We start from the raw sequence: 25,207 nt of genomic DNA, 5'->3' as shown, positions 1-25,207 counted from the left end.
TGAAGTTTCCAAAATTTACGATAAGAAATCACGAATTTCAGGAAATTGTCGTTTTGCCCCACACTGAGACGGAATTTACACCATGCGGTGCTTAGAATAACAGAGAGCTGAGCTAGTTGGTAAGCATTCATTCTAAAAAGACAGGGCATGTAAACATGGACACAAGAACGAAGTCAGGACACCACAAATACCATGGTGTCCGAGACAGTTGTTATTATATGGCAAGTTTTACCTTGGTGCTTCAAAAAAAATCCAACCTTATTACCCCAATCGAAACCGAATAAACAGTTCTTATATGGCAAGCTTTACCGTTAAAATTTTTGTTTGAAGGAAGCAAATAATTTTTGGAGTTACCCATTGCCGTCGATAGAGAAAATAATATTTTCTTCCTTATAAACAACATTATAGCGATATAACTTGCCATACAAGAAGATCTGTTGATTTCCTTGCGATTGACGTATAAAGCTGATTTTTAATTGGAGCACCATGTGGCGTGGATTGCGCCTCAATGTGGACCAAAATGACGATTTTCTGAAAGTCGTGATTTTTTCTCGTAAAGTTTAAAACTTCAGTGGTCTGAAAATATTTTTAGCGCAAAATATAAATTTCGTAAAGTACGTATTCATTACTCTGATATTCTTACAAAGCGAAATTTGCAAACACGAAACATTTTGGCGAAGTTCCTGGAGGCGTATGACAGAAAAATTGCAGTAATATTATCAAGCTTCAAACACCTTACACCAACACATTTGCTTAATATGTAAACCAAATATGGTATTGGAACAAGAAACGATACTCTTAGAATAAATTTTCTTACAAACAACACCCAGACGATAGTCTGGGATATTCCAAGAGCTACCACGTGACAAACCATTTTTTCTCTCCGAAATATTGTACAAATTCATTGTTTTCAATTCAATAAATCAGCCCGATTTTTTTTTTCAAATACATTTGAGCGGGTCGCCAAAACGGCTGGGACGTCTGGCGTGGGATGACCCATTTGCGTGTTCTGCTCATTGTGTGATGTGTTTGTGTATGTAGGGTGGGGGGTTGGAAAGGTGGGGCGGGGGGGGGGGGGGCGTGGCAATGTGGTCGCTGTCGCGTGTCAGTAATACAGCATGGCAGCATGCGTCAGAACCCTCAAGCGTTCGGGGTTCCAAATCTTCGCTTCCTGTGTTACCGCATGGTTACGGTATACGCTTCGTACATAGCCGGCAGCCAATGAAAAATGACCGCCGGCTTAAAAATGACACGTCGGTCAGGACTATATTATTACTGTCCACTGTAGAAACTGGTCCGTCAGTCAATGTACTGTATATCACTTACGCAATCTCATTTTTTCTAGCATTGGTGCTGACGTAAGAAATAGCTGAATGTAGCTCACCGTCATGGATGCTCAGCGGATCGTGATGCACACGTTCAGATAATGGCCTCCAGCTCGACGTGTCGTCATCGTGTGACTAAAGGAAACACAAAACATGAGACATATAAGAAGCGGTTCACGTGATATATGAGCGAGCTTCTTTTAGTCGACAGAAATGGTGCATAACAAGTGTGAACAAATGATCGTGTGTCTTCAATAATGCTCAAACAAAATATTCAGTCTGGACATTGCCTTTATGTTATGAGACGAATGGAAAATTTTAAGGTTATTTTAAGGCATATAGTCTTACATTACAAGTTCTTAAAAGATATGTAGCCGGTATTTAGGACTGAAAAGAAAATACTATCCTGCATTTCAACCTTTTTGAAAAACCGAAGGCAAAGTATGGCCATTAACAAAAAAATCCGGCAATGACTTGATTTTTATTCTGGAATGACGTAGGCAACAGTTCTCGCGCTCCACATATTTCTACGGTACATCAATAAGCTGTGCCCGTATAAAAAAATCTTACGCTATAATTTTCGTAAGAGAATATTTCAGCCAATGAGGATGCGGGAAATATCATTAGTGACGCCGGCTCACAAGTGGGAAAACACACTTGCGAAAGAGAAATCTTGTGAATACGGCCCTTTTTCTCCTCGTTTACGGATTCCACTTAGATGTCGTTATTTACTGATCGCGCGCCGTATCGTGCCGATTACGTATCGCACGTGACAGACGCAATCAAATAGCTCCTAATGATCCACTAGTCAGCCTGCTGTTGGTGTAACACATGGTGAATGAAATTATGCGCGCCGTACACTGATTGATCATTGGTGATTTAATCACCAATGATAAAGAGTCACTGAATTTTACACATTCGTTTCGAAGCACCGAAAATGAGCAAAAAAAATCACGTGAAAAATCTGGCACCTGACTTCACGTCTTACCTTAAAAGAAAACCACAATAGAGGACCTCATATTTCAGACACATGTCAAAATCTGATGAAAACTTCTGTCTTTTAAAGTAAACTGCTCAATACCCAACCACATGTAAACTAAACGCTTACAAAACCCTTTGTTAAACGACGGTTTGGGTGCACTAACTTGATCTGGGGTCCATATCGAATATATGTAATTCTCTAAGTAGAACGCTTACAAATATTAGCAAATCAAACCGATCTCTATATTCGCACTACTGAAGACATTCTCATGCTTCGAGCTTGTTACGAGCACGAACTTGCAACTACTTTCACAGAAAATAATAAATTCTGCACGAAAGCTTACCACATGCTACACCATGGCCGCATCCCCATGTACTTTTCAAAAGCAAATAATCAACGCATCAGTCGCGTTCATAAGTACGCCTTTTTTGCCCAACCATCTTTCATTGGAGTATCCTTGCAGGTACTTGCTGGTTTGCTGTACTTGGATTCCAATCCCGCCTCGTGAAGAATTTTGTTTTGGCAAGAATCTTTCTCTTTCTCTTGCTTTCTATCTTTCTTTCTGTCTCTGTTTATCTCTTTCTTTCTTTCTTTCTTTCTTTCTTTCTTTCTTTCTTTCTTTCTTTCTTTCTCTCTCTCTTTCTCTCTCTCTCTCTCTGTACTCGTTCTCAGGGTTATTACAGGCCACGCCGTAACGGTGAGTAGTAGGTATTGCCCAAATTCTGTGGCACGTACCCGTTCATGATTATGATAGCTTTCGGGTGCGGTTACTGACTACTTTACGCCGAGCTAGCAGAGCTTCGCTGTTAAAGAAAATGGCTCAAAGCTTGTAGCCGCGCAATGCTCGATACACGGCGAAGCTGATCGGTGTCATGCTTATTTATTGCTGTATCTAGGCAAATCTTGTCTTGAACTTGAGCGGTGTTGAACTTTTGCTTGAACTTGGCTGTAACGTTGCTGAAATTTTGCTTGAACTTGGCTGCACCGATGTTGAAATTTGCTTGAACATGGCTTGAGCTTGGCTGTAACGTTGTTGGACTTTTGGTTGAACTTGGCTTGAACTTGGCTGTAGCGGGGTTTAACTTTGCTGTTAAGATGCATAAGACCAATCAGCGTCGCTGTGTATCGAGCATTGCGCGGCTTAGTGCAAGCTTTGAGCGATTTTTTAAGCAATTAGAGGCCGAAGTTCGCAGAACACGTACTCATACGCGAGTTCTTGAAACCGCCTACGTAATTTCATACGCGCTATATGTGTTTCCTTATCAATATCGTATGCAATGGGTTAGACGATCCGAACGTGTTTCATATCGGAGAAGGCGAATCGCGAATTCTCGAATCCGGCTTTCATCGCCATATACGCAATCGGAGCGGCCGCAGAGCAAGTGAAGTGCCACCCACTCATTTTACGATCAGTATTTAACCGCCACCTTCATACCGCCACAGCCAAGCCGAGTCGTCATTTTATCGCGGGACGAATTATCGACAAAAGACTATGATAACGCACAAGCCATTTGTTGGGCTAACTGCTGCCTTCTTCCTTTTTAGTGGAACTTGTGTGGAGGGGGATTCACCCAGACAGAGAGGAACAACTTTAGTGACGGCACAGCCAGGTCATTGAATTTAGCTTGCCGGTGGTGGTGGCAAGTTGCTCGCCACGACCAATTTCTGTGGCACATACGCGTTTATGATGATGATAGTTTTCTTATAGGCCGCACAAATTTCTGCGGCACATACCCGTTTGTTGGGCTAACAAACGGATAGAAGCTTATATCTTTCTGCGGAAATGCAACCACCTTCAATCGTCTCCAAACGCTACAAAACGTCGTGAAATCGCAGAATACAGCGTTTCGTAAGGCTAGAAGCTTATATATTTGTGCAGAAATGCAACCGCCACCAATTGTCTCCAAACACTACAAAACGGAAATCACAGAATCATAGAATGCAGCGTTTCTTGAGGCTAGAAGCTGATATCTTTGTGCAAAATGCAACCGCCTCTAATTGTCTCCAAACAAAACAAAACGTCGTGAAATCACAGAATACACGCTTTGTGAGGCTAGAAGCTTATACATTTGTGCAGAAATGCAACCGCCTCCAATTCTCTGCAAACACTACAAAACTTCGTAAAATCACAGTATAGAGCGTTTCGTAAGGCTAGAAGCTTAATCTTTGCCGTCTTCATTTTTAGTGGACCAGTGGTGACTAGTGAGATTTACCCAATTTCTGTGGCGCATACGCGTTTATGATGATGATAGTGTTTTGGTACGGGGTGAACAAGGAACGATTTGCTAAACAGCTTCGCTGTTAAAAAAGATGGAAGCCCTTTTAGGCCGTGTGCTTGTGCAAGGTTCCTGAATATCATGACGCCTATTGTTGTAGTGTGGTCAGCATCCGCTACCATGTTGGCAAATTGAGGTACTGCTATCGCTCTCAGGGCTATATTTTGTACCCGTTCCTAAGTACCCAAGAAAGTGCATACATCGTGTATCGTCCTATGCTGTAGCTCAATGCTGGAGAACCGTACTCACAATGTGGGCACTGATGGTGCAGTAAGGAACGCGGACGGGATAGTCAGTCTGATACCAATATGTTCAACAGCATAGCACAAGAAAAATGACGCCGAAAAGAGCAAACACAGGCAAATGCTTACTTCGAATAGATTTTTATTTGTTCAGACGGACGCACTTAAATATATTAGACCGCATGCCAGGTTTCAAATTGACCCATGTCATTTCCACTTTTTCACTGCGCCGACGCAATGAAGACGTACTCAACCTGGTTTCGCAGATCTCTTCCCGTGCACTAAAAAAAAAAAAAGTACAGCGCTTGCCGCTGTCTTTACTTTGGTGCTACGCCGAAAACCAAGGGATGCTGCGCTTCCTATGTCGGCAAAATATATTTTTATTGGTTTCCTTTGCCTTCTGCCTTAATATTTGTGCAGTGTGCGTTTCGGTTAAATATAAACACGGCGACACACGTCTGCCTTGCTGTATGCGTCCAGCTGATCTGACAGCTCATTTGTGGCATGCCTAGGGAGAGGCCAACACTTGCCTGAGTTCTCAGTGCACGACTTCAGCGATGGAAGGAACTATGAACTCCTGCAGCGGTGGTACATGGCTTGTGTTTTTCATTGCAATCTCTTCCCGCGCAAAAAGTCAAATAACCTGGAGGAGGCAGCTCTCATCGGCCGCGACTACTGCAGATGCCTCGTCGGTCAGGCAATCGTATTGTTGGTTCCCTTACTACAGCGACCACTCGATTGCTGTTGCCTGCTAAGTAAACTCATACGCTGTTTGCAATTTGCGCACTAGACAGGCAAACATATTTGCCCGCATTCATGAAAACGTCTTACGCTAAAGACATTCTTAAGGAAATATATCGACCAATGTTGACATTGAACTTATCATTACCGAAGCCGGTCAGCCAAGGAGAAAAAGATCATGTACAGAAGACAAGTTTTGTGATTTCAGCCTCTGTTTTCTACGCCCCGCATAAGATGGCTCAGCTTCTTCGACTTCGAATATTAGGGCAGCAACTGCATCATGTCTTCAGCACGCACGGAGGCAAGTTATTTGGTGATTCAATACGGGACTCAAGAAGGCGTATTGTGTTTCCTCGTCGATTTGCGTTCCCGAGGGTATTGAGTACCCAACGGGAAAACTTGTGCCGTTTTGTCTCGCGCTTCTGAAACCACGAGTTTGCACTTGTTTCGAGGTCGAAATATACATTACAAAATTTCTGGTAGGGGTGAGATTGTTAGAAAGTCTACGATCCTACTTATATAGCCTTCATACTGCTATCCAAGCCTTCCGCATCTTTATGCGCGTCACCGTGAAAGTCAACAGGAAGCCAAAGGCTTTGGACTGTCCGCAGTGTTGCGCTTCTTCCAAATGCAGATATCTCGGTTGACAAAGGCGCTCCTCGTAGCTGACCACATTCTGGGCTGAAACCTTGCAAGCGGCGAATTGTATCGTGTAGAGGAGTACTGCACGCGTTCGTCTATTGCGGAATGACTGCTCGACTGAGTGGTACCGATCACAAAGTGAAGAATCCTAGAACCTCCACCAGTGTCGTATACAGTTCACTGAGTAGAAAGGGTTTATTGCAAAACGTAGAAGTAACGCGTCCTCATCGAAAAGGAGATCCACGATCCAGGCCGACGGAAACATCTGCTTGTTCCCCAGATCTCGGTGGGACTCTCGATGGGATAGCTCGTCGTCTTTGTCTTTGCCAGCGCATAGCTGGACAAAATAGGGACGCTGTGATTTTTATAACGTAATTCTTTGTTTTCTTCATAATTATGTCTACAATGAGTACAAAGACTTTCATGCTTTTTTTTATTACGAAGTAAGGCTAGACACTTGGTAGCAGTGTCATCGCTTGAAGTCACCCCATTTGAAACCGACGTACTTATCTTAGTTTTTCGGCAATATACGAATATGAATAACCCATTGATTATTATTTTTGCAGCGCCATCCTAGCAACCTTGTCTTTTAATGAAAATATTCAGTGTTATAAACAAAACATTCGGCAGGTCCCAAGCATTGTGGGAATCGGTTTCATGCGAAGCAGTTAGCGAGTACTTCTGTGCTGTATTTTATGGCTTTGAGCCAAGCTTTACGAGGTGGATCGACGTGTTTTTGTAAGTGTATTAACTGTGTGGACATTTGGGGCTTACAAGGCACGTCGACAACACTGGCCTTTAAACAGCAAGTTATGGTGCGACGTAATGCCAGCCCTTGCGTTAGAGTACACACGTCAATATTATCGAAACTAAGTGCACTTTATGGTGCAATCATGTGAATATCATACGTAACTTTGGTTAAATGTATTCCTCCAGGATCGAGCAATGCTTCAATATAGCTTGCTGAATCATACGGATACAAATGTAATGTTTATTACACTGCTCTAAAAGCGAATCAAACACTGGAACCACAGACGTTCATCTGTGGTTCAAAAGCAATGAGCAATGTAGTGTTTATATTGCTTTCTTGTAAAATTAGATGGCCAGCAACGCAACAGCTATTGACGTTGCACCGCCATTACGCCAGCATAGGCTGTTTTTCCAAGCCAGTTTATAGACATGGCGTGGCTCTGTGGTAGAACGCCTGAATGCCACGCAGAATGCTTGGGTTCGATTCCTGCTGGGATCCTAATTTTCATTCTTTCCATTCGTCGGGTCAACGCGCCCTATGTCGGTTTTTCTTAACGCTGTCGCATTTAAATTACCAATGTCTCTTCTCACCGTACCTGGGTAGATAAAACTTTCAATCACCTGTGACGCATACCCGTACACCGCGGCCCGTGGTAAAGGGGTATATGCTACATGTGTCTCAAGGACAGGGTTTGACGACATACGCGACAGGATTTTCACGTTATTTGTCGTGACCTGACAGTCATATTCTTCAAATGCTCTTACCCTCCCATGCCAATTTTGGTCTACACCCAGTAAAGGAGGCGATCATGAGAGCACTGAGACGTAGATAGATAGATAGATAGATAGATAGATAGATAGATAGAAACGCTCAAAGTGCCAAGTGTTCGCTAAGAAATGCTTCGCAATTAAAATAGTTAATTGGAGTCAGATCGGCACGGTACGGTTTACGCGACTACAGGTAAATTCCAAGATACCGCGAAGTTTGCCTTGCCCACTCATACATTTATTGTGTGGCTGCTTGTCGCTTTCTCCCCGTGCTTAACTTCAGTGAAGCTAATTTCAGTCGGTTCTATGCCTTCATGTGAAACATAACTCAGTGCAAAGCGTCGCTCAATCACTGTTGCTACACCTGTCACGCCCTTACAGCCGATGCATTCGGTTGACGTGGATTTATAAAACTTAACGTGGGAAAAGCAGGAAGCATGTGGATCGCAGGTTCATAGTGGCATTATCTTCGTGCTAGCGTGTTAAAAGGCGCAAGCAGCCGAGGAAAGAATATGTGAATTTACATAGTTTTTTTTAAGTCAAAAGTATTTTATACCTGAGTTCATCAAGAATTGATTGTCATCATTTCCGTCACGCGAATGACCTCGTGTGCAGCAGCTCGATGCGCTAACCCTTTACGTTGTCAATCCACGGGTGCTTCTAACGCACAAATACGCTACCTAAATATTTGATGATCCATGCTCTTGAAAGGCTGCGTAGGACTGCCTCATGAGGCAAAACGGAAAGGCGAGCTAGTTGGTACTGATTCATAATGGTGTAATAGTAGCGCAAAAAAGACGAGGACAAGAAAGTGAACACCACACATTTTGTTGGGGGGCGGAGGATTGAAGGCGATGTGTTTTTGTTCTGGTTTTTGCCTTCTGCCTTGCCCATGATGCGCATGCGCGGGAATTAGTCGAGCGTCAAGTTTAGATATATTTTCTGTTCAAGCAATAAAGCTTTTAGTTGTGAGTAAGCGCTTGTGGTGTTCACTTTCTTGTCCTCGTCTTTTTTGCGCTACTATTACACCATTATGCCTCATGAGACTGAGGAGGGCCAACGGCGCTGCAGGCAAGGCTGGGCAAAGATACTTTGAAAATGTATCGCGATATGATGAAGGATACTTAGGCAAGAAGTATTTGAGATACAGATACAAGATACTGCCACAGTAATTGTATCCGATGGCAACTGTATTTAAGATACTTCGATATATTGGCAAATCTGTTTGTGTAAATCATACAGTGCAGCAGCAAACGCCTATGTACGAAAAGGTGTGCTTGAAAGTTTCTTAACTCTGACCCATTTTGTATCCAGATTTATTTACATCATACTGTAGGCCATATGACCCAAGCAGGAGGGGGAATGCACAACATAAGAAATATGCGTACAAGGCACGACTGAAAATCTGAAACGAAGGAAGCCAAACAAACAAACAGCTCTAAAATGAAAACGTTGTTGGCGAAATAGTGAGAATGTAATTATGAATTTATTCAGCTGAGTCCAGAAGATGAAAAGGTATCAGGTTCCGTTCCTGAATAGTTCAGGGGAAAAAGAAAATTAGCAATATAACTTAAAAAGGAAAAGAAAATAATGAAATGTCTGTTAGTACCTCAAAATTTTGCCCTTCTTACTCAAGGTACATTAGTTTCCTTCCGAAACAACTTATTAGGGTTTCTTTTAGCTTCTTAAAAGGAGAGCTCTTTATACACTTCGCCGACAGCGCTTCTTGCTAGTAGCTTTTGCAATTGATGGGAGACGCTGCTCAGCTTGCCGACCAGCTAACGGGTTGCCATCTAACGAAAGAACTTCAATAAGAAGCCTTTGCACGACGGCGCAAATACCGGTGTGGACTTTTACCTTGTCCGTAAAAGACCGTTTGCGCAATACCGGATCACAGGACAGGTTTACAGTAGCAACAACGCTGGTAGCGACATCTTTTTTTGGCGCACCGCGTGTACCAAGGGTCTTAAGCACGCGGCCCGGCCCGCATATATTCGTCCCATTTGTTTTATTTTCTTAATAGGTATGCACATGAGCTACAATTACATGACTGATTGAGATGACATGGCCATGGCGGTCGAATTTTGATGGAGGTGAAATACTAGAGGCTCGTGCACTGTGCAATGTCAGTGCACGTTAAAGAACACCAGATGGTCCAAATTTCCGGAGCCCTCCACTGCAGCGTCCCTCGTAATCATATTGTTGTTTTGGGACGTTAAACTCCATATAATAATATTATAAACAAGAACTCCACATTTCAGAATCCGCGTCCAGATTTCAGTCATTCTGTAGAACGGTAGCGATGTTTCTCCGAACCTGACTCCAAATTCCCTTCAGAAATGCCCTATATATGAGAGATAGGGAAGGCTTCCTTTCAAATGGCAACGTTAGCTGTCATTTTGTTCAAATCTCTCCTACCCCCCTTCAACCTTCTTCCCTCTACTGCCCTGGCTCTTGCGGAACTGCATTAAGTGACTGCGGCCCGCTGGCTATAATGTGAGATTGAGACCCTGGTAGAGGACGTAAAACTGCGATGAATTTTCATATTCTACTTATCTGCTGGCGTAAAGGATTCTTTGTTGATATAGTCACTAAACGTCTCAGACGTGTTGTATAGTTAAACAAAGCGTCGCGGGATACCGCCGCTCTTCGCGCCATTGCCACTTATAGTTCCGATTACGGGGCGATTATTAAGAGTTAAAAAATTAGGAAGGCCTGAAACAGGAAAACAAATATAGGTAAAATAGACAGGCCGTTCCGTATCAAACATTCACATTGAATGAGTACAGAAACACGATACAGGCGGTGCCCTTAATAGCTATGACAATTAAGCATGAAGTATCGTCAACTCACCTGTTAAGGTGAGACAACAGAAAATTCAGTGCCTATGGAAAATTGCCTCTAAGGGCTCGTTAAGACGCTCATCAGAAACAGAGAATTTGGTATAACAACTTTCCCGAGCCCTCTTCCTGACACCTTTAAGATGTCTCCTAATAATTTCCTTTTTTATAACGCAAACTCAATTTCGCTATTTTACTAAGCGGTAAGCAGAATATTTTGAACTGTATACACAAGGCGCGCCCACATAACTATACATCTGTTTTCAAAATCACCTTGGCAAATCGTGTCAATTAGTAGAAATAATGGAGAAAGTCAAACGAAACGAAACATTAGTAGAAATAATGCAGACAATCAAAAGACAAAAGTTTGGGGAGGGGCGAAGCATGTAAGGAAGGATGTTTCAGCTCCACTATCGTGAAAGCTATGGAGGTGCGAAGCATGCAGTGCGCGCCGGTGTTTCCCACACTAAAATCAGTGCTAATGCACAATGAGAGACATAAGAAAGATTAGACTCAGAGACCCGCAGTCCGTTTTTAGTTAACGTGCACGCTGGGAATCTTTATTGTTCAACTACGCACAAAAGAAATCTCCCACCGGCACTACATTGCAGGTCAAGATCCAGTGCATATATATAGGCGGTAGCCTGTGAACGGTTGTGCAGCGCGAGCAGACCTTTTTTTAATCAAGAAACTCGCCAGCAGCCGCTGTCGGTGTCGGCGTTGTCGGTCGCGGGCGAGGGCGCGTTCTCGTTCCTTGCGAGCTGTTAATTCAGCATTCATTGCAGACAGAGCATTTCCATAATCAACGCGCGCCGTCTGCTCTCTCTCACCACGCGGCGAGCGCTGCGGCGGTGGCGCCCTCTCTTGGGCTCAAGCAAATGGACCGTCACGACAGGACCCGACGATGCACGCCGACACGTCGAGACCCTTAGGTGCTTCGCCCCTAATAAAGCAGAGATCTTATTTTGGTAGCCTGTTACAAAAGACATACTGCAGTGACCAGATCGTAAAAAACAGTACAGAGACCTGGGTAATGTATGTGGTGCGAAAGGACAGCTAAGAAAGCACTTGTGCTAACATTCAAATTATGATTAAATAAATTCTTTGAATAAAGATAGCAGGACGAAAAAATGCGGTTGGCCAAGATATCTTCTCTTAGGTAAACGCTTGCTCTATTATATCTAGCATCAACAGCAGTGGTACTAAAGTTTTTAGAATCTTATTTGCACATAAGTTAATTCATTTCATTTAAGTCGAACTTACATCAACGAAATCCTTCAAATCGCTGATATGTAAAAGCCACGAGACGCAAAGCAACCCCATCCTTGCGCGCATCAGATTTCGTTACGAAGCAAAACGCAAGAGAATCTTCAATAAGGACACTATTTGGCGCGAGATTGGGCTATAGGTGGCAGCACCGTCGCCGCGTTTGCGTGGATAGGCGGTCGGCGGCGCGTATACAAATGTACACAGCGGCGCTTCGCTGTAGGCGGTTTGACTCGATTGTTGGCGAGTAAAGCGCGTTAACTGCAGCCTAATGTTGATGTATGCGCCCTCCATTGCCACATCAATGCACGCAACCGTTCTAACGTACCTATTAATTGTGAGAGAAGTGCAATCTGCCAGTCAATGGGGTACTAGCCTTCAGTCACATTCGTGTTTCGCACTGTGTTCGATGTTTTTTCTTGCTTTACTTGCATGTGTTTAAATTGTGTTTTGCCTATACCACAATATAAACTGTGTTGCGCGACTGAGCCAATGAAGTAATTACTTCTTGCTCTAGAGGGTACAAAGAGAGATAGCCTATATTTCTGCTTAATTAGATGAAGTAGAACTTTGTGCACTCTGCTTTTCTGTTTGCATGAACACGTGTACTGCTGTAGAAATGCGTGGCTTCAGGTCTTGAAGCATGAACTAGCAGACGCTAGTTCATACTTTGCAGTATCGCAAGGATTTCCAAATCGCCAACACATCACGAGACGGTGTCGCTAAAATTCTGCATTCACACCTCAACATTTAGTACTTTTTTTCGTTTAGGACGACGCCGAACGAACTATGTGACGTGCTTGAACGAGAAAGCGGTACCCACATTGAAATGATTTTGGCAATGGACGGTACGATGGACGGTACGCCATACTGACACGGGCATGTACTCACTTATTAGAGTGCATACAAGTCTCGTAAGGCGAAATTCTTAGGGATATCATGTAGGCATTTGATACTGTGTTAGCACAACGGAATAAGCTGTAATCTGAGGACGCGCAGGACGTACGCAAACATGCGAACACGGGGTGGCTAACAGACGACGCAAGGAGCCATCCACACCGTGGCGTTTCGTCCGCTCGCCGCTAGGTGCCGACTCTGCTCGATCTCGCCGCCAATAACAACATCGGAACTTGCGCGATAGACTCGGAACTTGCACAGGACAGTGGTAAAGAGAAGTGTCATTGCATTGGCGCAACTGAAAGGGAAAGAAAATCGAGCAAAAAAAAAAATCACAGCATATCCAGGGAGTGAATGATGATGAGTGGGCGAAGCTTCATCGGTAAACCGTGAATCTTCCGTGAATTCTGCCCAGTACATCATCACCGACGTGAGATCGGGCGCGTTTATACTAAAGGTTCGATGAGTTATGACGACTTGCAGCTCACTTTAATTTTACATGTACGCTGTGAATTTTCATTGTTTAGAAAACCATTGCTTTAGAAAACATCTGGCGTCTTTCGCTAAGCAGCTGGCGTGTTTTTGTTTTGCTTTAGAAACATCTGGCGTTCTTTCGTTTTTCTTTTAGAAAACATCTGGCGTCTTTCGTTAGTTTATTTCATCAATCAACGGCGTTTTGAACAAAATTTTTATTGTTTAATCACGCACAGGAGAAATCTCACCAGGCACTACCTTGGGGGTAAACAATGGCTGCTAATGGGAATGAGAGACAGAAGAAGTCGGCTTTTAGCTAACACTTACACTTCTACTTCTACTAACGTTTCCTACTGGAACATGCCAATGGCTGCTAATGGGGAATGAGAGACAGAAGAATCCGGCTTTTAGTTAACGCGCACGCTGCGAATTTTTTATTGTTCGACAACGCACAGGAAAAATCTCCCACCGGCACCACCTTGGAGGTCAAGATCTGGTACTAGCGTTACGACTGGTTACGCACTACTACGAGGGACGAACGGGTGCCGTCTTAAGGAGCTTCGCCCCTAAAAGGTACGTGGGCTGGGCGTAGACGTCCGCGCTCTTGTTTCTGTCAAGAGTGCTCGAGCGCTGCCACGTGGCTCTTCTCCACCAAGAGGGACGCGCAGACCCCATCTTCTGCCCTCACTGGAGGGCACTGGCGTAACGATAAAATTTCATCACTGCCCTCAGTTTTATTCCGATGGCCTAGTGGCGCCAGTACCAGCTTCCCTATTGAAAATCGGGGGTTGGTGGATGCTGGAAATCTTGGTGGACATGGTGGAAACAATAGTGGACAAGGTGGAAAGAATAGTGGATGTGGTGGAAGCTGTGGTGGTCATGATGGCTGATGATGGCGAGAGTGGAAAAAATGGTGGCAGTTGGTGGTGGTGGTGGCGAGCTTCTTTTGGTGTTAAGTGGAAAATGCTGGCTGATGGTGGCGAGCAAAACATGTTTTGGTGGATGACTTGGTGAACAAGCTGGATGACGGTGGCAGGATGGAAGCATGGTGGATGACGGTGGCATGATGGAAGTGCACGTGACATTGTGTGAAGTCGCTGTCAGTTCTAATGTTTTCCTCTTTAATGTGCAGAAGTATATGCAGTTCAAAGAAGCCAACACCGATCATTAGGTTTTCCAGCACTATTTTTTTTTTATTCATGCGGCGCTAATAACCGCCACAAGTTTTCTGAGCACAGCAGCCGTGAATGTTTACATTTTACGCACGTACTTATCAGGTTTACATCCGCGATGTGTTGCTTTATAGTCATTTTTACAAGTATAGAGGTGTCGGTGTGAACAGCGTTAGTAACTGTGTTACATCGCCGCGCATTTGCCGAGAAGTAAATGAGTCCTTCCAGCGGGGAGACCAGAAAACAGCTTCCGCTTGATACAGCCACGCTTGAAACGCAACTCCGGCAATTCTTGCACACTCACTTACCTCAGCGGCACTTCAAGGTAATAGTGAAAATGCATGCAAAGCTAAAACGCACAAACTTTTACCTTCGGCCTGCGTCGAGATAAGCCCAACCAAGTATGACTTCCACCATCATATTCTACCACCATGATTGCCACCAAAGGTTAGGCATAGCGTAGCGACCGAGTCCGTCTACGCGTTATCGGCGCTTCTGGGTTTCAGTATACACGATTCCGATGAGTACGAATGACTTTACAGCACACCTGTGGCAACGGCTAACCTAAATGAAGCATTTTTGTCTTGTACGGTGTCCGCACAAGAAGCGATGAGCATAGATGCGACGCGCTTCCAGCAAAGGCCTCCGGTCACCAACCGCCGCCGGTCGCACTCGCCGGCGCTTCTCTGACACGTATGCGAGAACACAGACTTGTCAATTGGTACGCCTTACTGAACCAATATGATGGCATAATTTTCCCGCGCACTGCACTTGTTTTGGCCCAGCTGTTATGCAGTTGTAGCTAATGATACAGCGTCAGATCAGTGCGCTGGCACGACTGCGCTGTACGTTGCGCAAAAAAAATCACAATACTCAATCAATTGTACGCGCGTATTTATCGAATGAGATTAGAGTCGACAGAAAGCCTCTGCACATGTCGCACTTTGGAAAAAGCGAGAAACGGCTATTAAAACTTCGCAGTAACACCCGGTTGACTATACTCGTGCTCCTCGCTCCACTTGACATAATTCTTTGGAGTTACGTTGTGAATTGTAAAAGAAAGTTAGCGCTGTTGCCATTATCGACGTGCCATTCGTTACCGGCAGCAGTTTGTTTGCGTTTAATAACTACGCAAATTTTAGTAGGATGTGAAGATCGCGTTTGTCTCTAGTACGAGACATACAAAGCTGAAGCCAAACGGTGTATTAGTATGTTGACTAGTCATTTTGCAAGTCGCTAAGCAAATGTCAGCGTGGCGTAGTGGTAATAAAGAAAAAAAAAAAAAAAGCGTGGCGTAGTGGTAAAGTGCTCCGCTCGGGATCCGCAGGTCCGACGTTCGACTCCCGGTAGCGGAAGTTCTTTTTTTTTTTGCATACGGATTTTTTTCTTTTTTATTGTACTAGTGCTTTCTACATCGCCTTCTATACAATTATTTATGCGTGACGGCTAGGCACGATGGTGCCGACGCTGTATACAGAGCCGTTTTACGCTCCATCATTCTCCAGCATCCAGCATACACCACGTACCACCATCTTCCAGCACCATAATCCACCATAATGGTGGATGGTGGAATCCACCATTCCTCATGGTGGATTAATTTTCAATAGGGTTAGGAGCGGAGTTTGGCCAGCGATTATTGTTTCGCACGGTTGTGTCGCGGTAGCAGTACCTTGTATCTTAAGATACAAGATACATTATCGAATGTATCGGTAATACAGATATTGTTTTGCCAGACGTATCGCGATACAGATACAAAATACCCAAATAGTATCTAAGACAGCATCAAAGATACATGTATCTTCGATACTGCCCAGCACTGGCTGTGGGAACGTCTATGACCGACGGAGGCTTGTTTTGAGGTATCTCTGAAGCATGTATTCCATTCCACGTGTGTTATGTCAGATGCATTTTAAACTGGCATCACTAGCTATGTTTGCGCGCCGCCCACTGTTTCCCTTGCGATGGCGCCAAATCAAAATGCCGCTGCGTTGAGCGGCATTTTGAGCGATTCCAACAGTTGAATCACATGAAGGTGAGCGTGTTGGAGCATCGAGCGTCGCGCTAACGAGCAGCATACCGCAATCGCACGTACCGGTTGTACATTACTAAAATGTTTAGTAGGAAAGACAAAGCTCCGTCCCAATGATTTCCACGACATTATCAGGGCGCGCAAGCAAGCTGAGGATTTAGAAAGGAACAAATGCATCGAGGTCCATCGCCACAAACTTGCTCGATTATTACATCATCGTCAGCCGGAACCAGGGTAGCCAATGGTGGCTACTTTTCGCCAAATTGGCGAATTTGAGAGGCCCGTGGCGACCTAAAATTATGAATGGCGACATGGCGAATTTTTGGCGATTTTCAGCTTAGGCCTCCACTGAGTTATGCATCCTAAGCTCAGTGCCTTCCCAACGAATGAGCGGCACTATTCTCTGTACTTTTTTTTCTGGGTTTTGAGGTGCACATTACGCGCCGTTCTGTATGTCCGTCCTGTAACTCGTGTGTATCTCCTCAATTCATCTAGATGCTTCTAACTCAATTCATCTAGATTCATCTAGATGCTTCAGAGCTTCGCTAAAGTTTCGCTTCTGAAGGGGCTAGATGACGGGTTGGTCGTGTGTTCCGGCCATTTGTTCCGCCAAAGCTCCAACTATTCTGAATAGCTTGGCGACCTATTCACCACTGCAGTATCCCCTAATCGAGCTCGTATAGCGAAGATGGGCGGATACGCAGGTGTTCGTGCAATAAAAAATTATTTATTCAGGCATTTTCTACTGTTCTCGGTGAGCGTGCGCAATGAAAACAATTGCTATATAACATTTTACAATGTCTACCTGTTCAATTATAACGCAGTGGATTGACGCGGGTAGATATAAGTGATTATATATGAAAGGGACAGTGGCGTCCGGTATCATATTAGTTCACACTGAAAGGTATAAGACTCACTAATGAACGATACCTGTAAGAATTCTGTCTTACTACTTTCAATAAACCTGTTAATTCTTTTTTTTCATATGAGGGGATGTAAAGCTGTCTACAAACAACGCCTTCGCGGCTTTCGCCCAAGGTTTACCACACTTTTACCTTTGAAACGAGCGGACAGGGATGGAAGGATATCATGAGCGTTTTATCCTTTCATACTTGCGCCTCCGCGCACATCTTGCGGCTAGTCGGAGAACCAGGTGCACCAAGCACTCCCATGGTGAAGGGGCGATGCGCCTGGTATTGAGAAATGTCAAGATACTTTAAGGGCTTTGAATGGCACTGTATTCTACGGGGCTATACATCAGTGAAAATTCCTATTACTAGGATATGCCGCACACATCTAGAATGGCGACTTTTTTGGCGAAATTTCTAAAAAAATTGCGACTTTTGGCGACTTTCTGCTCGTTGTTTGGCGACATTTGCTCGAAAGTCAGTGGCAACCCTGGCCGGAACGTGGCGGTTTCAGAGCGGTACACAACCTTTCTTCGAGGCAACTGTCAGACAACCACATCAGTCTGCTGTCGAAAGGCCTGAGCTTCGCGATAGCCCCACAAAGAGTGCCGAAACGGGACATTATCGCGGAGGTTGAGGAAAAGTTGCGGCACATTCAGGACACAACGGGGGTGAACTTGGCTCGTAGCCGAATCGTCAGTGTCCTGGCAGGTGCCAAAAGCCCTCGTACGAACCTTACCGCTGAGGAACGCGATGCGCTCAAGGATCTCAAGTCAGACAATTCTATCGTCATCCTTTCGGCTGATAAAGGAAAAGGCACGGTTTTGCTAGACCGAAGGGACTATGAGGAGAAAATGTGCAACATCTTGAGCGATTCCTCGCATTTTGTGAAGCTAACCCGTGACCCGACAGCAAAATCGGAACGACAACTGGTGGAACAGTTACGGGTACTGCGCAACAAGGGAATCATTGATCAAGCGTTGTACCGCCGACTGTTTTCTTCGGATGGGGCCACGCCAACAATTTATGGGCTGCCCAAGGTTCACAAGGAGGGCTGTCCTCTTCGCCCTATCGTGTCCTTCGTTGGGTCACCAACTTACAACTTGTCAAAGTTTCTGGTTGGGTTGCTGAGACCGTTAACCGAGAACAATGGCCGATCAGTCAAAAACTCTCGGGAATTTGCGACTGTCGTGCGTACACAGCAGCTTGATGATGATGATGTGATGGTGTCGTTTGATGTTGTTTCTTTATTCACAAATGTTCCTGTTGTCCTGGCAACTGAGGTTGCGGAGGCCCGTTTGAAAGAAGACAGGAATTTGCAAAGTCGTACGTCGATGTCGGTGGAGGACATCGTAATTTTGTTGCGGTTTTGCCTGAAACAAACGTACTTTAGTTTCAACAACACAGTTTACCACCAAATTGAAGGTTGCCCTATGGGAAGTCCAGTCTCCGTCACCATGGCCAACTTAGTGATGGAGCACGTCGAAACACGGGCGCTGGAGGTTCTACCTTTTCAGTTGAAACTATACCGTAGGTACGTTGATGACACTTTCGTCATCCTGAAGAGGGCAAATCTGGTTGCTTTCCACGAGGCACTGAACGGCGTACATCCTGCCATTAAGTTTACCTATGAAGTAGAGAAGGATAATGCCTTGCCATTTTTGGATATACTTGTCCGCAGGGCTTGTAATGGCAGGGTGGAAACAACAGTGTACCGGAAACAATGCGATACCGGAGGCTTTTTGTCCTTCCACTCACATCACCCGGCCGAGCACAAACGGTCCGTCGTGAGGACGTTCTTGTCCCGTTGCGATACTGTGTGTTCTGATCAGCACTTGCGGCGACATGAGATGGAAAATGTGGTCGGTGCGTTGGAGCAAAGGCATTACCCGAGGACCTTTATCAACGACACCATGAGACGTACGCGAGGGGGAACAAGAAGTGCGGCACGAGAGAACACAACATCCATTGTTTCCATTCCTTACGTCCAGGGCGTCTCAGACTCTGTTCGGAGAGCACTTCGTCCGCTGGGCATTAAAACCGTTTTCAGACCTCATTGTACCTTGGGAAACGTGTTCACTAAGCCTAAAGACCGCACCCCTGCGAACGATCAAAGCGGGGTCGTCTACAAGGTACCGTGCGGGGACTGCGACGCTACATACATCGGCGAAACAGGCAGGAAGCGGTCAACGAGGTTCAAAGAGCACAAAGGGGACGTCGCCAAAGCCACCCATGCCACGCATTCCAAGAGCGAACTCGTCGAACACTGCTGGACGACGGGGCATGCCTTCGACTTCAGTAATGCGACGACGCTGGCTCGGGAACAAAGGTGGGGCAAGAGAAAGCTTCTCGAGTCGTGGTTCATTCACCGTGACAGGTCGGCGTGCAACAGCGGCCGTGGCCCCCTACCGGATGTGTACAGAGACATACGAGACTAGAAATAGACTGGGTTACCTTCGCTCATTCGGTGCCAGTTCATACTGAAGATGCCACCCGCATAGGTGGCGAAACGTCTGTGTAGTTTTTGTTATATTTTGTTGTGTTAAGTCGGAGTATCTGTTTTAATCATGAACTCTCCCGGCTTTTGGAACATTTTTGCAGACAATTGGGAGTTGGTTAGCATTCATCTTAAAGACAGGTTTTGCAGTGCACGTCAGAAGATCCTGTGCAAAAGTGCGTGTTCTTCTTAATAAACTTCTTAGTAGTGAGTCAGCACCCATCCCGTTGTGTCTTCCTTCATGTCTGTGTTGCCGCGCTATTGTTTAGATGGATGCGCACTACAAACTGCGCCGCTCGCATTTGCGATGCTCAGCGCACCGCATGTTACCGGGCTGTATCACAGGACTGCGAGAAGGACCAAAATGTTCGTACTTTCGGCAGTGACACGCAAAGAGTGCGCGTTTCGGGAAGACCTCAGTTTAGCGAAGCGATTTACGTGCAGCCACTTCGGCTTCACTTGTATGACTTTTGAATGGCCGTGATTAGGCACTTGCTTCCTGCGGTGTCCAGTTGTTACATCAACTGCTCCAGCTACGACAAGGTTTTGCTGATGGTTCTCAACGCTACCCTGCATACATAGTGGCAATTGTGCTCACGTTGCTGTATCCACGTAGAAGGCCGTCATGTCGACCTTTCAGCCATGCTGATTTGTTTAAGCGTAACTACTTAGGTAAACGATGGAACAGCCCAAAAACTAGCAAGAACAACGACAGATAACAAATGTAAAGACCACAGGGATCATATTCAACGAAGATGATGGAGTTAGTAATACGCACTGTGCAAATTGTATTTGTTAATGTCCAACAAAGATTTAACTTCCTCTATGCAGACACCTCTCTCTTTTCTGTGATGAACCACTCCTGTGAATGCGAGATTAGATATCGTTTTTTTTTTTCAGCAGAGAATACGTGTGGGCCACGCATAGCATGAAATGATATTTGCTTAGAAGCAAAAAAATGCCCCCACGTCCCCGAAGGGAATCGTGAGGAAATGCGAATGCATTTCTTGCGCGAGAGTACACGGCGTAGTAATTTTAATGGCGTAAATTAATGACGCCGTCAGACATTCGCCTTCACCGACTTCTGCGATCGCCTTGAGAGGCGCCCAGCGAACGAACGGTCGAGAGTGAGGTGCGCGCTTCACTCCAGCGGACGGGAGAGTGGGGCGCAGGGAGGAGAGAGAGCGAACGGTGAGAGAAGGAGCGGCGAAGCACTGCACCTACCCTCTCCTACACTCTCTCCACACAAGTGGGAGCTCCGCCGAGCTCCCGCGATGCGAGCGCCCTCACACGCCAGAGCGCGCTCCTCCTCTCCACTCACTCTCCGCTACTCCGCCCGCACCACCTGTTCCTGTTGCTAGGGGCGAGGATAAGCACGCGCGCCCGCAGCTGTTGCTATGGGAGAGGGAGTGAGAGCGGAGAGATAACACCTGCCGGCGCGCGGACACCGATGCCTGACATAGCCCGACTAAGAAATGCATTCGCATTTAAAACTGGGTTGTACGAGAATCCTTTCAGCTGTGTTGATTTGTTTAAGCGTAACTACTTAGGTAAACGATGGAACAGCCCAAAAACTAGCAAGAACAACGACAGATAACAAATGTAAAGACCACAGGGATCATATTCAACGAAGATGATGGAGTTGATGACCAGTGTTCGGTATAGCAGAGAAGACACAATGGAGAACGAGAGGCAGGGAGGTTAACCAGTATAGGACAACCGGTTTGCTACCCTGCACATGAGGACAGGGTGGGGGAGATTTAAAGATAGAGAGGAAAGAGAGAGTGAAACATAGCACATGACACTGCACACACAGAATCAGTCGGTCACTCTTGCGTGGTACGCGGCATTTCTGTCACAGTCGTTTGTCCAAGTTCGTCTCTCTTAAAAACCTCAGCAGTGCCTTCGTCGCCTTCAGCTGTGATGTCTTCTGTTGACGACATGCAAGAACTGTTTGAACAGACATTTGTCGACTGTCAAGGCGTGCTAGAACGGACGCCAGTGACTGTCTCTGAACATTATATGCCGGACAGTCGCATAAGCCGTGGTGTAGCGTCTCCTCGCAACGACAGGCATCGCAGAGCGTTGTCGGCCATTCCAATCCGAAAGGAATAGGACTTCGTAAATGCCACCCCTAGCCATAAGCGATAAAGCAGTGTGGCCTCTATTCGGCGGAGTCCAGTTGGCATACAGAGATGTATCAAAGAGGACAGGTGGCGTTGACGATTGGTACGATTGGTTGGTAGGCACCATAGAGCGAGCGTTATCTCATGGAGGATACGAATAAGACGTGGTTAGGTAGTTGAGCATTCACATAGTCGGGCATATATAGGGCACACACATTTTGCTCGTTAACGGTGTCAACAGCACCTGAAGTTCAACATCTCTCATATTTGCATACAGTAAACGGAACAGATGTTCTGGCTCGAAATAAGGCGTAATGTGGAATGATTAGTAGTAGCCGCAAGTCAAATCTTGACTGGGGAAGGTGAAATTATCACATCTCGCTGTTTTTCCTGCCACGTCATTTCCTTGTCTGGTTCGAGTAGGGGCGTTCACCTCTTCCTCGTTATTCTAAGTAATTTATCCTTACTCAACGAGCACAAGGCGCAACTCTATAGCCTCAAGTAGAAGCGGAAAATATACAACGAACCTTTTAGCTGAGAAAGAAAAATGTCTGCCAAGAAAAACGCTTATCATTAGGAGCAGGATTTGTCGAGGCCGTCACAAAGCGAGAGTAAATACTACACTTCGTCGTTCGCGCATAGGCCACGACGAGATAGTACCACCCCAAACGCCGTCTTCCGCCGAATAAAGACGAGGCTGTGCATATACGTAGCACAACGGAAGTCGCCGGAGCGGGTGCTCTGTATCCCTTCTCTGTATACGCTTTCCGTGTCACCTTCTTGAAGAACAAGGTTCGGAGTTGTTCCGCTGTTCGCAGCGCAGAGGGAAGTGGAGAAACAAAAAAGAAGTGTGCTTGAAGAAAGAAAGCGTAACGTTAAGCCAGGAAACGAAGGGGAAACGGCGTCCTCCATCATCTGCAAGATGCTGCTATTCTGAGACTCTGGACACGTTGATGACAACGCTAGCGCGAAGCATTTCTTTTTTTTTCGGACGAAGTGGGGAACGAGCAAGAATGTCTTTCCACTAAAACGGCTCCAAAGGGTGTCATTAACAATGATAACATGTCACCGTGGTGGGATCCTCCCGCAGCTGTATGAGACAGAGATAAAAAAAAGGACGGGAGATGGACTAGGAAAACTCAGGGTTGAAGGTCTAGGAGTCCCCAACTTCTTCTTGCTGAGGCATATGGTTTCTTGAGATGTATACGTGAGCGTTGTTGTTCGTGGCACATTTAAAGCGGTCAAGTCTCATAACTTCTTGTATGACATGCATGCATACTCCATGTTTAGGCCTCCGATTCCAATTGGACTCGTGACCATGAAAAGACATTCAAGCACCTCCTCCGTTATTCTAGCCCAGACTTGCTATACTTCACACATTTGCCTAATCACTTCCCGGTATAGACGCCGACGTGGTGGCATGGCGGTTACGGTGCTCGGCTGCTCACCCAAAAGACGCCGGTTCGTTCTCGGCTGAGGCGGTCGCGTTTCGATGCAGGAGAAAAGCTAGAGGCCCGTGCACTGTGCCATTTTAGGGCACGTTGAACAACTCCAGGTGGTAGAAATTATCCGGAGACCTCTACTATGGTGTCTCCATAGCCTCAGTTGCCTCGAGACGTTAAACCCCATAAACCAACCAATTCCCGGTGTGTCTACTGGCCTATAGAAGCATATCCAGGAATGAGCCGGTAATAAGCCGTGCAAAAGCCGGGTGTAAATCGCACTGACAGTGTGTTTGCATTTTGTCCCGTCTGTTTCTACATCTTAAAAACTGGTGAATCCCGACGAGCCTGAAATGCACATGGAACACATCGGAAAAGTGATTTACCACATGAGCTACTTCTCATATTTCACGTGTCATCTAATGTTAGTAGAACTCGCTGTCGGGCTAGTTGGTACATGTCTGAATTAAATAGTCAACTTCGCGCCAAAATCACATTCACACAGAAGAAGAAACACAAGACAGTACGGGCGCTCACTTACAACTGTTTATTCCTTGAGGTAACAGGCTAATATACACCCACTTCTCTTCAACACATGCGCAACATGCTCGCTTACCTAATCATGCTATCGGACGCATTCTCTCCAGATACCGTACTTCCGAGTCATACAGGCTGAGTGACGTCTCGCTAACACAATTGATACCCCGTTTCTTTATGTGATATGCCTCCAAAATTTCCCGCGCTGCCTTGCTTTTACTTTCTCCCAGGATCCTAATCTGCGTGAAGCATGGTGTGCATCCACATGAAGCGACATGCGCGCTTAAATGCGCACCGTCCTTATTCTTTACCGTGAGAGCGTGTTCCCTCGCTCGATCATTGACGCAGCGCCCCGTTTGGCCAACATAGCTCTTCCCGCACGATAGGGGTATCTCGTAAACCACTCCGGTGGCGCACTTGCTCTCACGGTAAAGAATAAGGACGGTGCGCATTTAAGCGCGCATGTCGCTTCATGTGGATGCACACCATGCTTCACGCAGATTAGGATCCTGGGAAAAAGTAAAAGCAAGGTAGCGCGGGAAATTTTGGAGGCATATCACATAAAGAAACGGGGTATCAATTGTGTTAGCGAGACGTCACTCAGCCTGTATGACTCGGAAGTACGGTATCTAGAGAGAATGTGTCCGATAGCATGATTAGGTAAGCGAGCATGTTGCGCATGTGTTGAAGAGAAGTGGGTGCCTATTAGCCTGTTACCTCAAGGAATAAACAGTTGTAAGTGAGCGCCCGTCCTGTCTTGTGTTTCTTCTTCTGTGTGAATGTGATTTTGGCGCGTAGTTGACTATTTAATTCATGTAATGTTAAAGTAGGTGTTTAAAGCAAATTCACTGCATCATCACTGTCCAATCTAATGCATCATTACTAATGCATCTTTCGTAAGTAGTAATATCATCATGAGCAATGCATTACTAATGCATCCTTCTAATGCATCATTGCTGTGCATTATTACTGGTGTCATCTAACCGAATTTCTGTGGCAATTCCAAACGGCCTAGCTTAAATATAGCAAAACTTTATTTACTTTATATTATAGTGTCAGTCCGTCAGTCAAGAACTTTATTCATAGCTCATGAGAAGTTTAAGCCGCTGGGGGATCCAGGGGGGGACACCCTAGCAGCCGCTACCGTAGGCGACGCCCGAGTCGGGGCGGGAACGTGGTGGCGTTCCGCCAGTTCCTGGGCCCTCTGGACTGCCTTAAGTTGGTGGTGGAGCTCGGAGCTCCTGAGTGCCTCTTCCCAGTCGGACTGCATAATTCCTTCTTTCTCAACATAAG

The 25,207-nt window shown here is 45.6% G+C and overlaps 1 protein-coding gene across 1 annotated transcript in view; it reads right to left on the bottom strand.

The window, feature by feature from the left end:
- The window catches only part of LOC119403590 (myogenic factor 6), a 214,135-nt gene that overhangs the window by 133,537 nt on the left and 55,391 nt on the right, over nucleotides 1-25,207 (bottom strand). Inside the window, exon 4 of the mRNA XM_037670516.1 lies at nucleotides 1,385-1,460. Coding sequence (XP_037526444.1) covers nucleotides 1,385-1,460 — 76 coding nt within the window. The remainder of the gene's footprint in view (nucleotides 1-1,384; nucleotides 1,461-25,207) is intronic.

The sequence above is a fragment of the Rhipicephalus sanguineus genome, chromosome 8 (genome assembly GCF_013339695.2).
Source record: "Rhipicephalus sanguineus isolate Rsan-2018 chromosome 8, BIME_Rsan_1.4, whole genome shotgun sequence".
In the NCBI taxonomy this organism is placed as follows: Eukaryota; Metazoa; Arthropoda; class Arachnida; order Ixodida; family Ixodidae; genus Rhipicephalus; species Rhipicephalus sanguineus.
Note: the sequence above shows the minus strand (reverse complement) of the source record. Positions and strands in the feature narration are given on the sequence as shown.